This window comes from Cygnus olor, chromosome 9 (assembly GCF_009769625.2).
Source record: "Cygnus olor isolate bCygOlo1 chromosome 9, bCygOlo1.pri.v2, whole genome shotgun sequence".
NCBI lineage: Eukaryota > Metazoa > Chordata > Aves > Anseriformes > Anatidae > Cygnus > Cygnus olor.
Window position 1 is genome coordinate 14378169 of NC_049177.1, and position 16351 is coordinate 14394519.

Consider the following 16351-nt stretch of genomic DNA (forward strand, 5'->3'; position numbering starts at 1 on the left):
GTGTTGGGGGTGCAGTTGCAGTAGTCTGATACTCTCTTTCTTTCTCTTTCAATACGATCGCTAAAAAATGTTGCTTAAGACAATAGGCAGGTCTGCGCAATGCTGGCTGCAAGTAACAGGAGACTTCTGTTAGAGCGCAGGCTAATGGTTTGGAGAGGGCAGGCTTTAAAGGCAAGGTCAACCAATGATTAGTGCCAAAACACCACATCATTGCTATTGATTGAGGAAATGAGCATCCGACTCCCTTGCTTTGTGGAAATCAAGTTACCTGCAAAGTAAAACGGAGCTGGGGCAAGAAGATATCGGTGAGAATCCCAGCTTGGGTGTTGGTTTTCACAAGAGAAAACCACAGTTTTAATTCTGTAGGCTTTTTCCTGGTGTGTGTGAAAGAAAGGAGCTGGGTGAAGGACGCTGCCAGTTTTGTCCAGTCCTCCCTTCCCAGCCCTCTGTCGATGTACGCGTGTTAAGTATGTAAAGCATCTGAGTATCAAAGTTCCTCCGATCCCTCACGGGCTGCACCCTGTCCCTGGGCTGAATCCACAGCGCTTTGTGCCTGAGTGTGGTTGGACAGGGGACCCACTGGCTTCTTCCCAACTCCGGTGCGGGGCCTAAGGGCGGGAACTGGGCATGTTTGTCCTGTGCTGCAGCTGTTTGTAACAGTTGGCGTTGTGCAGAACTTCTCAGATCAGATTAGATGGCGAAGTCCAGAGGTGAGCAGAGAAAGCTTGGCAATGAGGAGCAGCAGCTGGCTACCATCACTTTTACTTGCTCAATTCCCTTGTGCAGCTGCCTGCGGGCTGCAGCCCCTTGCCGTTAACCTGGGGTCCTTCTTGGTATCTTTCTGGTTTAGTAGCCTCTTGTTGCTTCCTGTGCTGTTGATGTATAGAACACACCTGTGGTCTGAAGAATTTGAAGATGGTATGTGAGGGACCACGTTAGCTTCCTGAGCAAGCTTGCAAACACCTCCTCTCCTGGCATAGAAAGCCTGCAAGGACAGGGATCTTACAGTAACTCTGGGTCCCCACAGCTTGCAGGGAGCACCACAGGCTGTGCAGGAGGAAAGTGGAGGCTGTGCACTGTTTGGGCTGTCTCCTCCCCAGCAGGCTGATGTGGAATGTGAGCAAGGTGTCTGTAACTGCAGGCACTTGGGTGTAAGGTGGGGCAGGGAGCAGTGCAGAGTTAGTGCCTGGGTCAGGCTCGGCTCCCAGAAGCACTCCTGTGATATGTTTCTGCTGCATGCGAGGTTCTGAAAGATCCTCTTTTGTGGAGCCTTTCTGAGCACCCCAGTGCTTTTTTGACCTCTCAATTTCACATGCAGCAGAAGTGTCCCTTAATTCAGTGACTGCCCTGGACATCTCCGCACTCAGTTTGATGAGACTAGGTCAGGCTAACATAGTGGTATTTTCTGCTCACATTTTATTTTAATGGTAACAGCTGCATATATAAGGCCTCAGGAAGGAAGGCATCAAGAAGGAACCCAAAATAAGGAAATGCATGTGTTAGAAATAAGTTTTTGTGTAATTTTTTCTTGTGGTCAGTTTCTTCTAAAACAGGTCTGTAAGTTCCTCCTTATTTACACAAAACTGGTCGTGAAATAGCAGCAGATCCCAGCACACACTGTGAAGACTGTGAAATCAGTTCATCTGAAATTCTGTAGTGGCTGGAGAACATCTTTGAATTGCTTTTTTTTTTCTTTTTTTTTTCTTTTAATGGACAGAACAGTCTCTGTGTCATGTGCATCAGAGTCCCAGTTCATTCAAGGATGTATCCCAAATCTAGTTGTTATGTAAAATTAAAATCTCTTTTCTCTGTCCTTTTTTTTTCTTCTCCTTGTATTTCAGTACTTGGAGTAAAAATAAATCCTATTTTCCTGCCACTGAAGGAACAGCAAAGAAATGAAAACCTCTCTAGACCTCATTTGCTCACCTGCACCACTCTGAATTGACTGCTTAGAAAACTAACCAGCGAGCCTGGCCTACAGTTTCTCCTTCTTATTTTGTCATATTCTCTGCTTTCCTCATGCTTGTAAGCCTAGTTACTCAGTTACTTGTTATGATGCTGAGTTTTGTATCTTGGGAAGGTCTTAAACTGGTTACACAACTAAGAAAACAGCTTCTTCAAGGCACTTCAGACAGAAGTGGTAACTGAACACAGATCTCTTAGCGAGATGCCAGCTTTGCCAAACAACCTTTTCAAAAGAACATTATGCAAGGTATGGTTGCAAATTGTTTTCCCTAGTAGCAGCAAGAGTCTTCTTAAATAGCTATGAACCTCCTCTGATGCCATGAGAGCTGGTGCTTCTGCTAAGATAAAAATCCTGTGTTTGACCCTACAATTTCTGGGTTCAGTCCTTACAGACAACTCCATTGGGCTTCTACAACTTCCCCAAGGTTATCTGTGACCCCTCCTGGCTGCTCATGGTACGAAGATAGGAAGATGAGAATCCCAATGGCTCTCTGGTGCTCTTATCTTAAGTACTTGGGTCAAGTACCAATCTTGATTACTTTTCTACATACTTGCACTTGCATGCTTGCTGAGCTGGAGTACCTGCTTCTGCTGTGCATACACGTGGTTCTTGCAGCTTGCTTTTGGGTTGTTGGAACTTGGGATGAAAGCTTTGTGCCAGGGTAGTGTATGCCATGCAGTGCTGGCTAACGGGATTCCTTGAAATCCTTTCACATATCAAATAGATTTGTGAGTAAGGGGGTCAGTCTGAACATACCGCAAACCCCAAAAGTCTTACTGAATCCTGATTTTGGCTGTCCCAGCTATTTATAGAACACTCTATGCTTATTCTAAATATATTTTCCTCAAAGGGACCTCATGTCAACCCCTTGTTCCACAGCTTTAATTGGATCAGCGATGCTGCCGTGACCTGTTAGCAGAAATTCCTTCTCTACCTCTGTGGCAGAGCTGCAGATGTTCCTGGTCAAGGCCTTGAAAGGGAAAATTTGTGACAGGCATGGCTCAAGGATTTGGATTTAAACTCTGCAGCCATCCAGGTAGAGAGGTTTTGATGATGTATTGGATCATTTCCTGTAGCCATTGCCTGATTATTTTTTTATGTTCCTCCTTTGTTGGTAGGTCTAGAGTTCTGGAGGGAGAAAAGCAAGTGACTTACTGGCAGTGTACTGCACCTTTCCCTTTCAGGAGTCTTCAGCCTTGCAAACTGGACTTAATGAAGAGCACAACAAACATCCTCTCTCTAGAGGAAGTGTGAAGAGCGTTCTGTGGGCAGAAAGCATTTCCTATTGCAAGGATGTTTGAAATTGTTCTCCTCCTTTTCTTTCTCTCCTATAGGGAAGAGAAGTGTCTCTTCTGTGGGAGTGTCTGCGTGACAGTGCTTGGACAGCTGTGGCTCTAACTCTGTGGGATAGTTCTTACTAAAATGTTTTCCACTCACCAGGAGTAGAAGCCTCTTCTCTGCTACCTGGCATTTTGCAGCCCCTCTGGCAGTAGAGCCAGCTGCCCAGGCTTTGTCCAGTGCAAGCTCTGCTTTGTGCCAATGAAGTCAGGGGCACTGTAAGCTGGCGTTAGAATTGACATTGCAGGAGTGGCTCCTGCTCTTATCTGGCTTTGGAGGTAGATCATACGTGTCCTAGAGCTTCATTATTGTTTTCCCAGCAGATGACCTTGGGGCGTTTAAAAAGGCAAGACTTCAGTCTCACTTGCTGTTGATTGAATGAGGTCAGTTCATCAGCCTTATTGTTTCTGAATAAGAACGGAGGATCTCTTCTGGTCACGGAGAGCAACTCATCCTAGCATAGATTCCCCAGTGGAGAATCTCTACCTTTCAGAAAATTATATGATCTTTTCAGTCAGAGGTTCTGACTGTAACATAGGATAGAAGTTTTGATGCAAAGGGGACAGTACAGAACTTCACAGGACGTTTTTCATCCCTCAAATTAAAAATATATATATATTTAGAAAAAATGCATCCTTTATTGAATTTTGTAGGCTTGAACAGTTTATACTATAGGATGGTCATGTCTTGTCTGTCTCGCTCAGGAACATCTGCAGATCTGTGTGGTGGGTGCCACAGACCACAGTCCTGAGTGAAAAATTCTGGATCAGTGTAGAGGCAGGACGGGCCATTGGGACACCACAAATCCTGAATAGCTGTGCTGCCCCACAGTAAGGGTTGGTGCTGACTTGTATGCTTGGAAAAAAGCAACTGCTCCCTGTCCTTGTGATGTGATTGACCCAGCCTCCACCCTCTGGGTCTCAAACACAACTTGCGACTGCGGTATACAGCACCGAGGATCGACGAGGGTCTAAAGTAGTGCACTGCTTGCACTGGTTCAACGTTAGGGTTTGGAAGCTGTGTCAGTACTGTCTCCAGAAGTCATATTGATTTAGGTACCCTTTAGAAATCCCAGTCATCTGGGTGCAAGGAAGGAGTGACTGCCACTTACTTGGCCTGCGCAAGACTTTGTGCTCCATAGGGTAATGTCGTTCGCTGTGTATCTTAGCCTTAGAAAATGTCTTTGAGGTTGACAGAAGCTTTTCTTGGTTATTATCCTTTAAGGATGAATGGGGCAGCATGTGGCAGCACGTGGCAAGATCGCAAAATGGGATTAGCTCAGGTCTTAGCAGGAAAAGTTTCTTAGCACTCCTCCAGAGATATTTTCCTTCTCTTGCAGCCTCTGGAGCTGCATGAAATGAAAAGGGTTATGCCCTTACCTGCCTGGCAGGAAAATCATCCTAGTTCATGGCAGAAAATGAACTGGGTCCGGTGCTCTTGGAAGCAATAAAACAGGTAAAGTATATTTTACAAGGAATTTCACATGGAGGATTGGACAGGAACACGAAATATTGCCACAAGATGTTTTCCCTTCTGAATTTATTCCTCAAAACGGTGTTGCTGTGTTTTTACAGAGGCTTTTGCTTTTTTCCATTGCTCCTGATATGATGTTTAGGATGGACTTCAGCCATTCCCAAGAGTGCAGGATGGCCCTGCCTTGAGTTGGGTGGACTAAAAGTTGGCCTGATGTACGTTTGTGTCGCATTAACAGTGATAGATACCCCTGGTGGGGTTATTCTCCTGCTGAGCATGGGGTGGGTTTTAGTCCTATTTAAATCCTGTATCCCAAATCTGTTTGCCTTCTCATGGAAGGATTCCTCTTTCTCTCTTTTGCAGGCATGGTTCAGAAACTTGACCAGAAGCTGCCTGTAGCCAATGAGTACCTGCTGCTCTCAGGCGGTGTGCGGGAAGGTGTAGTGGACATTGACCTTGATGAGCTGAATGTGTATGCCCGAGGCACAGACTATGACATGGACTTCACCCTGCTTGTGCCCGCGCTGAAGCTGCATGACCGCAACCAACCAGTCACGCTGGACATGCGCCACTCAGCGTTGTGCCACTCCTGGCTGAGCCTGCGGCTCTTTGACGAGGGAACCATCAGCAAATGGAAGGACTGCTGCACGATCGTGGACCATATCAACGGAGCTACCAATTACTTCTTCTCCCCAACGAAAGTCGCAGACTGGTTCTATGACTCCATTAGCATTGTCCTCTCTGAGATCCAGAAAAAGCCTCAGCGAGGGATGCCAAAGGTGGAGAAGGTAGAAAAGAATGGGACTATCATATCCATCATTTTGGGAGTGGGCAGCAGCCGCATGCTGTACGACATTGTTCCTGTGGTGTCCTTCAAAGGCTGGCCAGCTGTGGCCCAGAGCTGGCTGATGGAGAACCACTTCTGGGATGGGAAGATCACAGAGGAGGAAGTCATAAGTGGATTTTACTTAGTGCCTGCATGTTCCTACAAGGGGAAGAAGGACAATGAATGGAGGCTGTCATTTGCCAGAAGTGAAGTGCAGCTGAAGAAGTGCATCTCCAGCAGCCTCATGCAAGCCTATCAGGCCTGCAAAGCTATCATCATCAAGTTGCTGTCCCGCCCCAAAGCCATCAGCCCATATCACTTGCGGAGCATGATGCTGTGGGCGTGTGACAGGCTACCGGCCAATTACTTGGCCCAGGAGGATTACGCCGCCCACTTCCTCCTGGGTCTCATTGATGACCTCCAGCACTGCTTGGTCAACAAGATGTGCCCTAACTACTTCATCCCCCAGTGCAACATGCTGGAGCACCTCTCTGAAGAAACCGTCATGCTGCACGCGCGGAAGCTGTCCTCGGTCCGCTCAGACCCTGCCGAACACCTTCGAACTGCCATCGAGCACGTCAAAGCAGCCAACCGGCTCACGCTAGAGCTCCAGCGGCGAGGCAGCACCACCAGCATCCCCTCCCCGCAGTCAGATGGAGGGGACCCCAACCAGCCCGATGACCGACTAGCCAAAAAGTTGCAGCAGCTAGTGACTGAGAACCCAGGGAAGTCCATCTCTGTCTTCATTAACCCAGATGATGTCACAAGGCCCCACTTCAGAATCGACGACAAATTTTTCTGAGCTTTCATCAATGTTTCTTGGGATTTTTTCTTTTGTTTCATTTTTTAAAAACAAAACAGTGAGCAGTTTTTTTCAGTTGGTTTTCCTTGATGACTTAGTCTCTTGTTTTTTACATATCCAGCGTAGATTGGATCTGTTGAGAACAATCTGAATAAATTATAATTCCTGGTTCTGCAGGACAGTGCAGATTTTGAAACAGTATATTAGTATTTCATATGCTGCTTTGATTTTTTTTCACGCACCCATCCCCGTTGTCTGTGAGTAGTTTCTAAAGGAGGACAGGCACCATAAACACATATACCAGTGTTATATAGAATTTTTTTCAAGCTTCCATAATTAATAGACACTGTTGGGCCCCCAGAAGGGAGCACTCACCTTCCACTGCTTAGGAAATTCACATTTTTTTTCCTTGAGCTTCCATGACCCTAAAGAAATGAGAGAGACTCTGGGTTGGAAAGCACTCCTGGTAATTTGATGAGGCCAAATCTACTGGGCTGAAGCCCAGTTCATCTGTTTTCACATTTCTCACACTAGGGGAGGAAGTTGACTTTAGAGATGTTGATGCTTTTGGGGGGAAGAGTTGTTTCTGTTTTGATCTACTTTTGAATGTAATTGTTCATAATTGGACCCTGTACAGTCCAGAGGGTTGTTTCTGCTGCTTTTCCATGTGGAATAAGGTTATGGAATGTTAGTTTTAGTGTGTGTAATTATTCAAAGCCTTATTTAAATTCTATTAAAGAACATACCATTATAAATGTTAATTGCACTAATGAAATCTCTGCCATTACCTCAGCCCCACTGTTTATGTTTCTTTCATGAATTAGCATCTTTTATTAGGTACCAGTTGCTTGAGGCCCTTTGGGTCTCATGGTTTCAGGTGATTTCTTGATTGTCTTTTGTAAAAGACTTCCTTGTTAGCCCTGCTATGTTTGAGAAGTCAGATTTTTGCATTGGCATATTTCTTTGGATGCGTATTGTATGTTGCAGTGCATATTGCATTGATATGTATTGCATGTTGTTGAAACAGATTTGCCATTAGATAAGGACTTAATGCTAAAGCAGTGGTGTGTGCAAACTGAATCAGCCAGACCTCGAGCAAAGGAGCTACCTTGCTTCTGTGATGCATGCATTAGGCCTGATCCCTTACGGCAGTTACTAGTCCCGTGACTCCTGTGGACTTTTCTGACTTACCCTGGGACATACGAGATCTTACCTTGGTCTCGTGTCTACAGAAGTTGTTTGCACATAAACTTGTAGTGCAACACTAACAAGGGTTAGTCTGAGCCAAAAAAAAATTCCAAGGATAATAACCATACCAAGGATAATAATTCCAAGCATAAAAATAATTCCAAGGATTCCAAGTTCAAGGATAGAGTGGCTTTTTGTGGCTGGCTGGCCAGTGACTGATATTTAGGCCTTAAATCAGCAATTTGGGCTTACTGATTTTCCCAGAGAAGCTGTTCTGATCCAAACTTGATGCATGTTTTAAAATGTGATTATTAGAGCAGGTTGAAGTATTTTTTAAATATGTGGCAGACAAATGAGGAGCGTATCTAGTAAATTCTAACAGATAAAAATTGTGTGTGAAAAATGTGTCACTTCTTTTGCCCAGCCTGTCCAGTAAAGAAACCAGGCTGGTGGAGCAACACACCAGCAGCTTTGGAAACTGCATTGCTTTATTAGATAGCAGGGAGGTTTCAATACCTTATCTAGTGCCCAGGTCACAACTTAAAATTAATTTTTGGCTCCTCCATCTCTTGGGCGTGCTTGAAAAGTTTATCTCATTGCTGCAGCCAAGATTTTCACATTTACCTGAATCTACTGGTACACACGAGCATGAAGAAGCTCTCAGGAGCTGTTGGCTAGATGGATGTTGGATGAGGATTTAACCTTAAAGCACAATCGGCTGGTGATGGTGAGCCCCGGTGCAGCTGCAGTTATGGCCGGGGAAGGATGTGAATTGACTTCAGTGGAAGCAGAACTGGGTCCTACCAGCGCGGCTACTGCCAAAGATGAGTCTCTGTAAACCCGTGTAGCCTGCCAGCGGGGGCAAAGAACCATCTGGGAATCCTCTCCAGAAGTGCTTCGAAAATGCAGATTCATTGAAACCGTCTTTTCCCCTGTCTCCAGGACTTCTTTCTGTCTGTTGGGAAAAGAGGCTGGGCTCCAGGATGCAATTCCCCATCGCCACGTGAGAGATCTGCTCAGCGGAAAGCCCTCCGGCAGGCAGGGTGCTTTCCCAGGAGCCCCAGCGCCTGTGCCGCTGCTCCTGCGTTGCGCAGGAACACAGCTCTCAGCCTTCCTCATGCCACTTCAGCGTCCCGATGACCAGTGGTTTGGCTAGCCCACGTCAAGCTCTGGTGTGTGCTCCTTTCTTTTCAGTTTTAATTAAAAAACATGTTAAAAAGTATCCATCTTTGTCTTCATGCGTTATGAGGAAAAGGTGTGTGTGTTTTTTTTTGTGGGGGGAGTGTAGACTTGGCCTTTTACCAGACTGGAAAGCAGTTTTCCAGGTAGGTCTGGGGAAGCATTGTATCACCTGCCTGGGTTGTCTGTCTTCCAAGGAGGCAGAATCCTAATCTCCAGGTGCTTTTGATTCGCAGCCTAGTATTTGCTCCTTTCCACAAACTTACGGCTCTACTTAATGAAGAACGTTGTCAGCCCAGAGAGGCATTGTGTGCTCTGTCTGTCAGACAGAGGCTCAGTTTGCTCCCTCTCCTACTCCCTTCTTGCCTCCTAGTACACATCAGGGCAGACTTGCAAAATGTATAGGTCTCTGTGTGGGATTTAGAGCACTCAGGCAGTTTAGATAGCAAAGACCTATTATTCTTCACTACCTCCTGCAAGTTTCGAGGGGACTGCAGTGCTTTTCCTATTTGGGGAGTTCTTGAAAGTGCTTCACACAAGCGTTTTAGAGCACTCCATCCCACTGGGCATCCTGGCTGTGGTCCTACTCCTGGAACAAGCTTTTGCCTTTGCTGTTTCCGTAGGGCTTCTGGCCAGTAGCACGATGGGAGAAACAGCTCATTTGACTGGTTCCAGTTGTCACTTCGGGGAGACTGTCTGTGCAAGGCTATATACCTGAGCTGCTGGCAGAAGCACCAGCTTGGCAGGGGGTACTCTGAGCATAGGGAGACAACAGAGAGCCCAAGAGTTTTGTGAAAGGCTGCAATCTCTGTTCCTTCAAGCATGCTATGTGAAGCCTCAGTCACTTCTGGCTGGCTGTGATAAATCAGTTTCTTCATGTTTTCCACTACTCCCGCCTGCAGAAATGTCAGTGCTGTAACTAGAAAGCTACAGCTGGGCATCAGTCACTCATTGCAGGAGGTTCAGCAATATACTGGTAATTTAACCATCCACTAGGCGAAGAAAGAGCTATTCTTTGAAGGTCTGCCTTTCCTATTTTCCTCCTGTCACTGTGAGAAATAGCTCTAATTTTGATTTAAATTCTTGGGCTTTCCCTGACTGCTTTGTTCCAGCGGGGAGCAACCTTGCTCTGGCAGCCACGGCAGTTCTGGTCTTGGCAGGGGCACCTGAGCTCTGCACCCTTCTGCATTTGGTGTCCTTATGGAGGATGATAGTACATTGCGAGGCAGACTTGTGTCTGGTACAAAAAGACAGGTCAGTAACTGAAGCCCAAAAGTTGGGACTGGAGGGTCGTGGGACAGATTTCAAATCCCATTCAAGTCCACTGGGACTTGAAAATGTGCTTGAAACTGAGTGTGTATTCTTTGCAGGATCAACTTGATTGTGATCAGGTGAAAAGTAAGCAGACATCTGTCATCTTTTATTAACCTATGCGTAATGCAAGCAACCGTGCATAGTGCAAGTGAATGTGGCAGAGGGAAAGGGAAGATAGACTTTGCTAATGATTATTTCTTCAATTTTTGTTAGCATGTGCATAGCTGTAACCTAGAATTGATTAAATAAAATAAATAAAAAAAAAAACATCCCTTTTCGCAGGTTCAGCACAGGATACATTTTGCCACTTGGTTTTGTATTAAAGCGAGTGCATTTGACAGGTCACTGGGCAAGTGAGTGCAGTGATGTTCAGATTCTCCTGGCACTGCTTGGTGATTAGAAATATTCAGCATGCAAATAGCTTGTTCAACTTCAGCAAGTACATCATCTCCCTCCTGCCAGCTTGCTTGGGGTGAGCTAATGGACTTTTAACATTATACAGCTTAGAGAGTTACTGTCTCTAATAGCTCCTGATTAAGCTCTCCAGAAAGGAAAATAACCATCATGGGGCAAAGGCTAAACAAGGGGGGCAGAGCGTGGAGGGGGTAAGGGTGCAAAATATATATATGTATATATAGCAGAAGGTTGCTGGTCTCTAGCTGTCATGTTTTGTATTTAGGGAAATTCAGCTTTGTATTTAGCACATTTTGAGAACTGTCTGTCAAATGGATCCCAATTTATTTCCTCTGAATGCTTTTAGAATAGTGACAAAATAGTCCGCCATCCCTTCTCCTCCCCTGTTGCCGATTTGTAATCTATAATTTTAGGGCTGATGTGAGGAACTATTGTGTCTTCCCATTATCATTGTCCCTGGCTCAGCACTGTGCTTCCAAGCTGAATGTGGGCTTTTGGGGGTTATTTTTATCTTACTGACCTTCTGTGGTAGAGGAACACACACTCGTTCGCTCACCAGACAGCCTGGTTTGCCAAGCAGAGAGATGTGGGTGCATGCAGGGGGCATCAGGCTCTTCAATTGACTTGGCATCAGGCTCTTCAAGTTGACTTGTCTCTCCTCCTCAGATTTTGTGCGTTAGGAATAATCAATAATCAAGGCATGGATGAGGTCTTGCTTGGAAGAGAGAAGCCATTTGAAGATGTGCATGATTCTCAAGTGTTAAGCAAGCTGTAGTGCAAGGTGGAAATTGCACCCAAGCAGATATTTCTGTCCCTGATTTTCATCTCCTCTGACCCCTTTGTTTCAGCTTTCTGTTTGGGAGGTGGTGAGGAAAGAGGTGAGCTGATTTTGTCTACCCCAGTGAGTACAAATCTTAGATTTAGCTTAGGTTGTTAGACACTTTAATTAACGTATCTGTTTATCTCCAAAGCTCCTTTCTACTTTTCATCCCATCATGACATTGGCAGGACAGGGAGAGGATTTTACGATCTGTCCAACCAATTCACAACAGAACTGTGAGAAGAAAGGAATGGACTTTTTTTTTTTTTTCCTGAGGGGCGAATGACCTTGTGTCCTTCTCCTGCCTCCTGTGTGCCAAGGCTCGTGCGCACAGTATGTTAATAGCCACTGCTAACGGCTTCAGCTGATTAGAGAAGAAAGGCCAAGGTGCTGTTGTGCAAGCCAGCCAGCTCCCCTTCCTGACCTTGTGCCTCTTTTGCAGGGTAAGTCAGCACTCTCAGAGCAGACGCAGCTGTTGTGCTTGCAGGGTGCACTGAGTCTGAATCCGCAGATGACGACAGGCTGGGGGGCAGCATCCTGCACCTCCCACGTCAAGAGATACTGCAAGAGATGCTGAAACAGCACAGACGAGATCCTTCCTTGAGGGAGCCCACTGCAAAATCTAACCGTTGTCATCAGCAGCGTGACCTGTGTAGTGACCATGAGAAGACTCCACAACCAGTGCTGCCAGGAGGGCACGCTTGTGTCCAGGAGCTTGTGAGTGTCACACAGCAGCCACTGAGCTAATGCACAAGAGTCAGGGCAATGAGGAACGAGGACCAGGAACAATGTCTCTGTGAGGGCTGTGTTTCCCCTCTGCCTCCCGTGCTGTGCAGTACATGTGCAAAAACGCCCAAACCTGCAACCTCCTTTTAGCTTTCCTCTGAGGTTCCCTCTGTTTGCCAATGTTTTTGTCTATTCTCGATCAATGTGCACAGTGTTATATTCATTACATTATTTTGTTAACCACTGGTGGCAAAACTGGCATCTGTAAGTGATGTCTTTAACCCCTGGACAGCTCTGAGTATATTTAGATGTTAAATTGCTAAATATTTTAGCTAGCTCCACAAATGTTGTCTCTGCTACTAACAGAAATGGAAGGAGCAATGGTGTGAAGTTGTTACAGAAGGCCTCCAGTAAAAGCACAAGACCATCAGTTAAAGGGAAGTGTAGAAACTGAACCACAGGGTCCTGAAACACCATCAGCCCATTGTGACTAAAGGACCCATAAGTCCACCGAGGTGTATGTTACCAGGTCAGTAGTATGAGGCTAGTTCTTCAGTTGTTCTTTACCCAAGGCACAGCTCTACTCAGCATCAAAATCCACACTGAATATAGAGAGTGTGGAAACATCAAGGAGGGATGGAAAGCAAACGCTGCCCAACTGGTCCCTCCCTATTGCACCCAGCCTGCCCCATGCTCCCCTTCAAAACATCTTTAAATAGACTCTCCAGAGGTGTTCTGCTACACAATAATGAATTAAAAGGAAATAAAATGCTGCTCAGAGGAGCTGGATAAATGCATTGTCATTTTTTGTTATAATCGTCTACAGCAACCTCATCGTCTGTGTCATCTGGCTCTCCAGCTTATTCATGGAGTGGCGAGCGTCATGGTGACTGTGCAGAAAAGGAAGAGAAGTACAAGTTCATGTGAGTTCATAATTCAGAGGTGCTGGCTTGCTCTTCTGATGCACAGCGCTGCGCAGGGCTGCCAGGCATGCTGGTCCAGCACACACAGAAATCACGCTCTCAAAAGAAAAGCAAGCTACGAGGACAACCCAGTCAGTCCTCTGGGCTGTTCCCTTTGCAGCCCACCCAGCAGGTGGAAACCCAGCAGTGGAACTGGGTGGAGGGAAGAATGTTTTGGTGCTTTCTGGAAAAGAGAGGTGTGATCAAAATAAGCCAGCAGCCTGTTTTTCCTCTTCAGTGCTCTGTGGTTGAAAGGAATCTGCATCTTCCTCTGAAATCACTGGGAAAAGGAGTAGGACAGTGGATGCTGATGGGAGCTGCTTTATGGGTGAATAATGCCCAGTGCTGGGCCATTACAGACATGGGTGTTCGTCCAGGCTGGATTCCCATCGGGGGAACATGACTTGTCACGTGGGCTGTTTCCTAGCCCAGAGAAGTGTATTTGTTAATAAATAAAAGAAATCAGTACAGGAAGAGAGCAAGCAGAGCTCTGTGGAGCAGACACAGGCTCCTCCACACATGAAGTCCAGCCAGGCTCCTGGCTGTTACCTTTACACCCCTCCTGTGTTCCCGGAGCTTTCCTCTTCTGCTTCTTACTGCAGTGGGGACACCATGGCTCTGTCTTGGAGGAGCTGTGTGAGTTTGGACCCTATTGCAGGAGACAAAAGACTGTAGGAAGCCCAGACCTGTGCATGCCTGGGCAGTGCTGGAACAGTGCAAACCAGAGTAACGAGGATTATTTTGCCCATCCCTGCAATTATCCTGAGAGCTGCACAGCACAAATGGGAGCAGCTGGGTTTCGCGGAAAACAGGCTGTGCTTTGAAGGCTGAGAATCAGCTCAGGTCTTGTCACTTCCTCCCTCAAGACACAGTGCAGGTCTCTTGCCTGCAGTCTGATATAAGCCCACACAGCTGTGGATGTTTAAAAAAATACAATCTCAAAAATGCCTCCTTTCCCTTGGAAAAACTCAAACCATTTAAAAGCCAGTGCATTGCGGACAGTCCTTCCACAGGGCAAAGCTGAGAGGGAAAATGAACTTCATAAGCTTTTAGTCTTACAGTTTCTTGCTATATCAATGTCTTGGAAGTTCTGATTAGAGAAGCTCTGCAGGAGACGTTTCCCACCTCAGTGCTTTCACCTAAAAAAGCCAGGAAGACAGTGCAGTGCAGCAGTGAGAGGACAAGGCACGTTAGGCAATTCCCATATGATGTGCCAGGGGGTCTTTATGGTGTCTGTAGAGGAGGTCCTGCCTGGTTTGCCCTTCCTGCCCTGCCGTGTCTTCGTGCACCAGCATGCACAGAACGGTCTCAGCTGTGCTCTGGAGGCACTGGGAGCAGAGTAGAGGGGACGTCTGGGTGATTGTGTCCGCTTGGAGCCTGGCTGTCCCAGTGGCCCAAACCTGTCAACTGCTTTTATTTCAGGCATGAAAAACTCTGGCTATACAGCTGCACATGGCTTAAAGTCCTAAACATATCTTTGCACAAAGCTCGGGGGGGTTATGAATTTCTGCAGTTTATTTGTGACCGGGGGTGGGATTTATTTATCACGAAGACCTCAGCTAACCACATCCAGCGAGCTGCCTCCCAAGTAACACTGAGTGCATCCTCCCAGCAAGCACGGTCCCTGCTGAAGAAAGAGCCGGTGTGCCCACACAGCACAGCTCCATGCAGGACCAGCAGCCAGGGTGGCTCTGCTGCTGCCGCTCTCCATGCACGCTGATCTGCTTTTCCCTTCAGCAGCACTAATTAGACCCCATGCAGCTTCTGTTTCTGGGAAGAGCTCTTTTAGCGCTAGCTCAGGTATCTCTCGACTGCACAACATTCTTCAGCTTGGAAATATCCACTCTGCTTACAAATCTAAATAGGAACAAAGCCTCACAGCAGCGCTGCAGGCGCCCAGTTCTTACTGGAAATAGCCTGCTGTTGTCTGCCTGTGGCCTTGTCCTTTCACGTGCCTGGCAAGATCAAACATTTCGATGGCCAGGGTGACGATAGGGAAGATTTCTGCTGTTCTGTTTTACACACAGGACTTCAGCAAATGTCCACGTTTGCCAGCCTGAATTCAAAGAAGAGGGGGATGGGGGGAGTGGGTGGGGTAGAATTCATGGATTTGTTTGTAGAATAATCTCCTGTATGCATAACTCACTTTTAGTACTCGATTTTCATTCTCCTCACACGTTATGTTGATTTGTACTACTGCAGCCACTGAAATTCCCTAGCAGTCAGGTAGAGCCAGGAATTTCTGTTAAATATATATAGAATTTCTCCAGGTTCATTTGAAGAGAGCGATAATATATCATTGCTCCCAGTGGGGACATAGCTGCCTCCTAGCTTATGTCTGCTGACATGCATTAGAGCTGGGCTTGAATGGTAGCAATCAATAGCGGGAACTGCAGTGGCTGAAACTGCTAAGTGCAGCTCTAATGTTCCTTATGCAAACACTAATACTCACCAGAGAGCACGCCTGCTCAAGTGAGCAAAGAAATAAGATTGACTGCTCAATTTGCTAAATGATTGCCAGCATTTCCTGTTGTTTTCTCATGGTTTGCATATCTTAAGGAAAAAAAAAAAAAAGAAGAGTTGCAGAAACTGGAGATGGTAGCAGCAGCCAAATTAGCAAAATAACACTCTTTTTGGGACAAGTGTGGGTTGTGCACACTCCCAAGTGCAGGTGGGCACACTGTGATACAGCCAGTGGGTTGTCACCCCCAGCTGCTTAGTGCTTACCAACTCCTACCCTGACACGCACTGGAGCAGGCACATGTGCCCTGATCCAAATCATGGGCTGGACTCATGCAGGGGCATTAAATCCTTCTGTATAGCTCCTAGGCACCCCATGCTCAGCCTGACACTGTAATTTGCTGACCCCCTGCTTATCCTGAACCTGGGCCCTGCCTGCCCCAGTAGCTGAGCACCTGCTGCTCATAGCAGATTAACAGGACCTGTGTGAACTCAGGGTTACCAGTGGCCAGACCCGGAATTTGCTCGTGTTAAAAGCCAATTCATTAGCTCTGAACACATAGCTGAAGCAGAGAGGGAGAACAATGTTATGACAGGCCCCGAGGGTCTGGGATCCATTTCTTACTCCATCTGCAAGCTGGAGTAACGACAGCAGTGGCTGAGCTTCACAGCAGTACTGGCTCCTTCCCCTCCATAAGGCACAAAGAAGTGGAACAGGAGAAAATCCCTTAGCTGTCTTATTTCCTTCTGCCCAGTAACCCTTCGTCACACACATGCAGCAGCTGCAGAAGGTTCATACCGGGGGCACAGCCACCTGGGTGCAGCAGCCCAGGTGAGGAGGATCTGTGTTAGCGGCCATTTGGTGGCACAAGGTTATAAAGGA

At 46.6% G+C, this 16351-nt stretch overlaps 1 protein-coding gene across 1 annotated transcript in view; it reads left to right on the forward strand.

Moving 5' to 3' along the window:
* Positions 1-8814, forward strand: part of MB21D2 (Mab-21 domain containing 2) — a 56657-nt gene extending 47843 nt beyond the window's left edge. Inside the window, exon 2 of the mRNA XM_040567105.1 lies at positions 5141-8814. Coding sequence (XP_040423039.1) covers positions 5141-6405 — 1265 coding nt within the window. The 3' untranslated portion in view covers positions 6406-8814. The remainder of the gene's footprint in view (positions 1-5140) is intronic.
* Positions 8815-16351: the final 7537 nt, after the last annotated feature.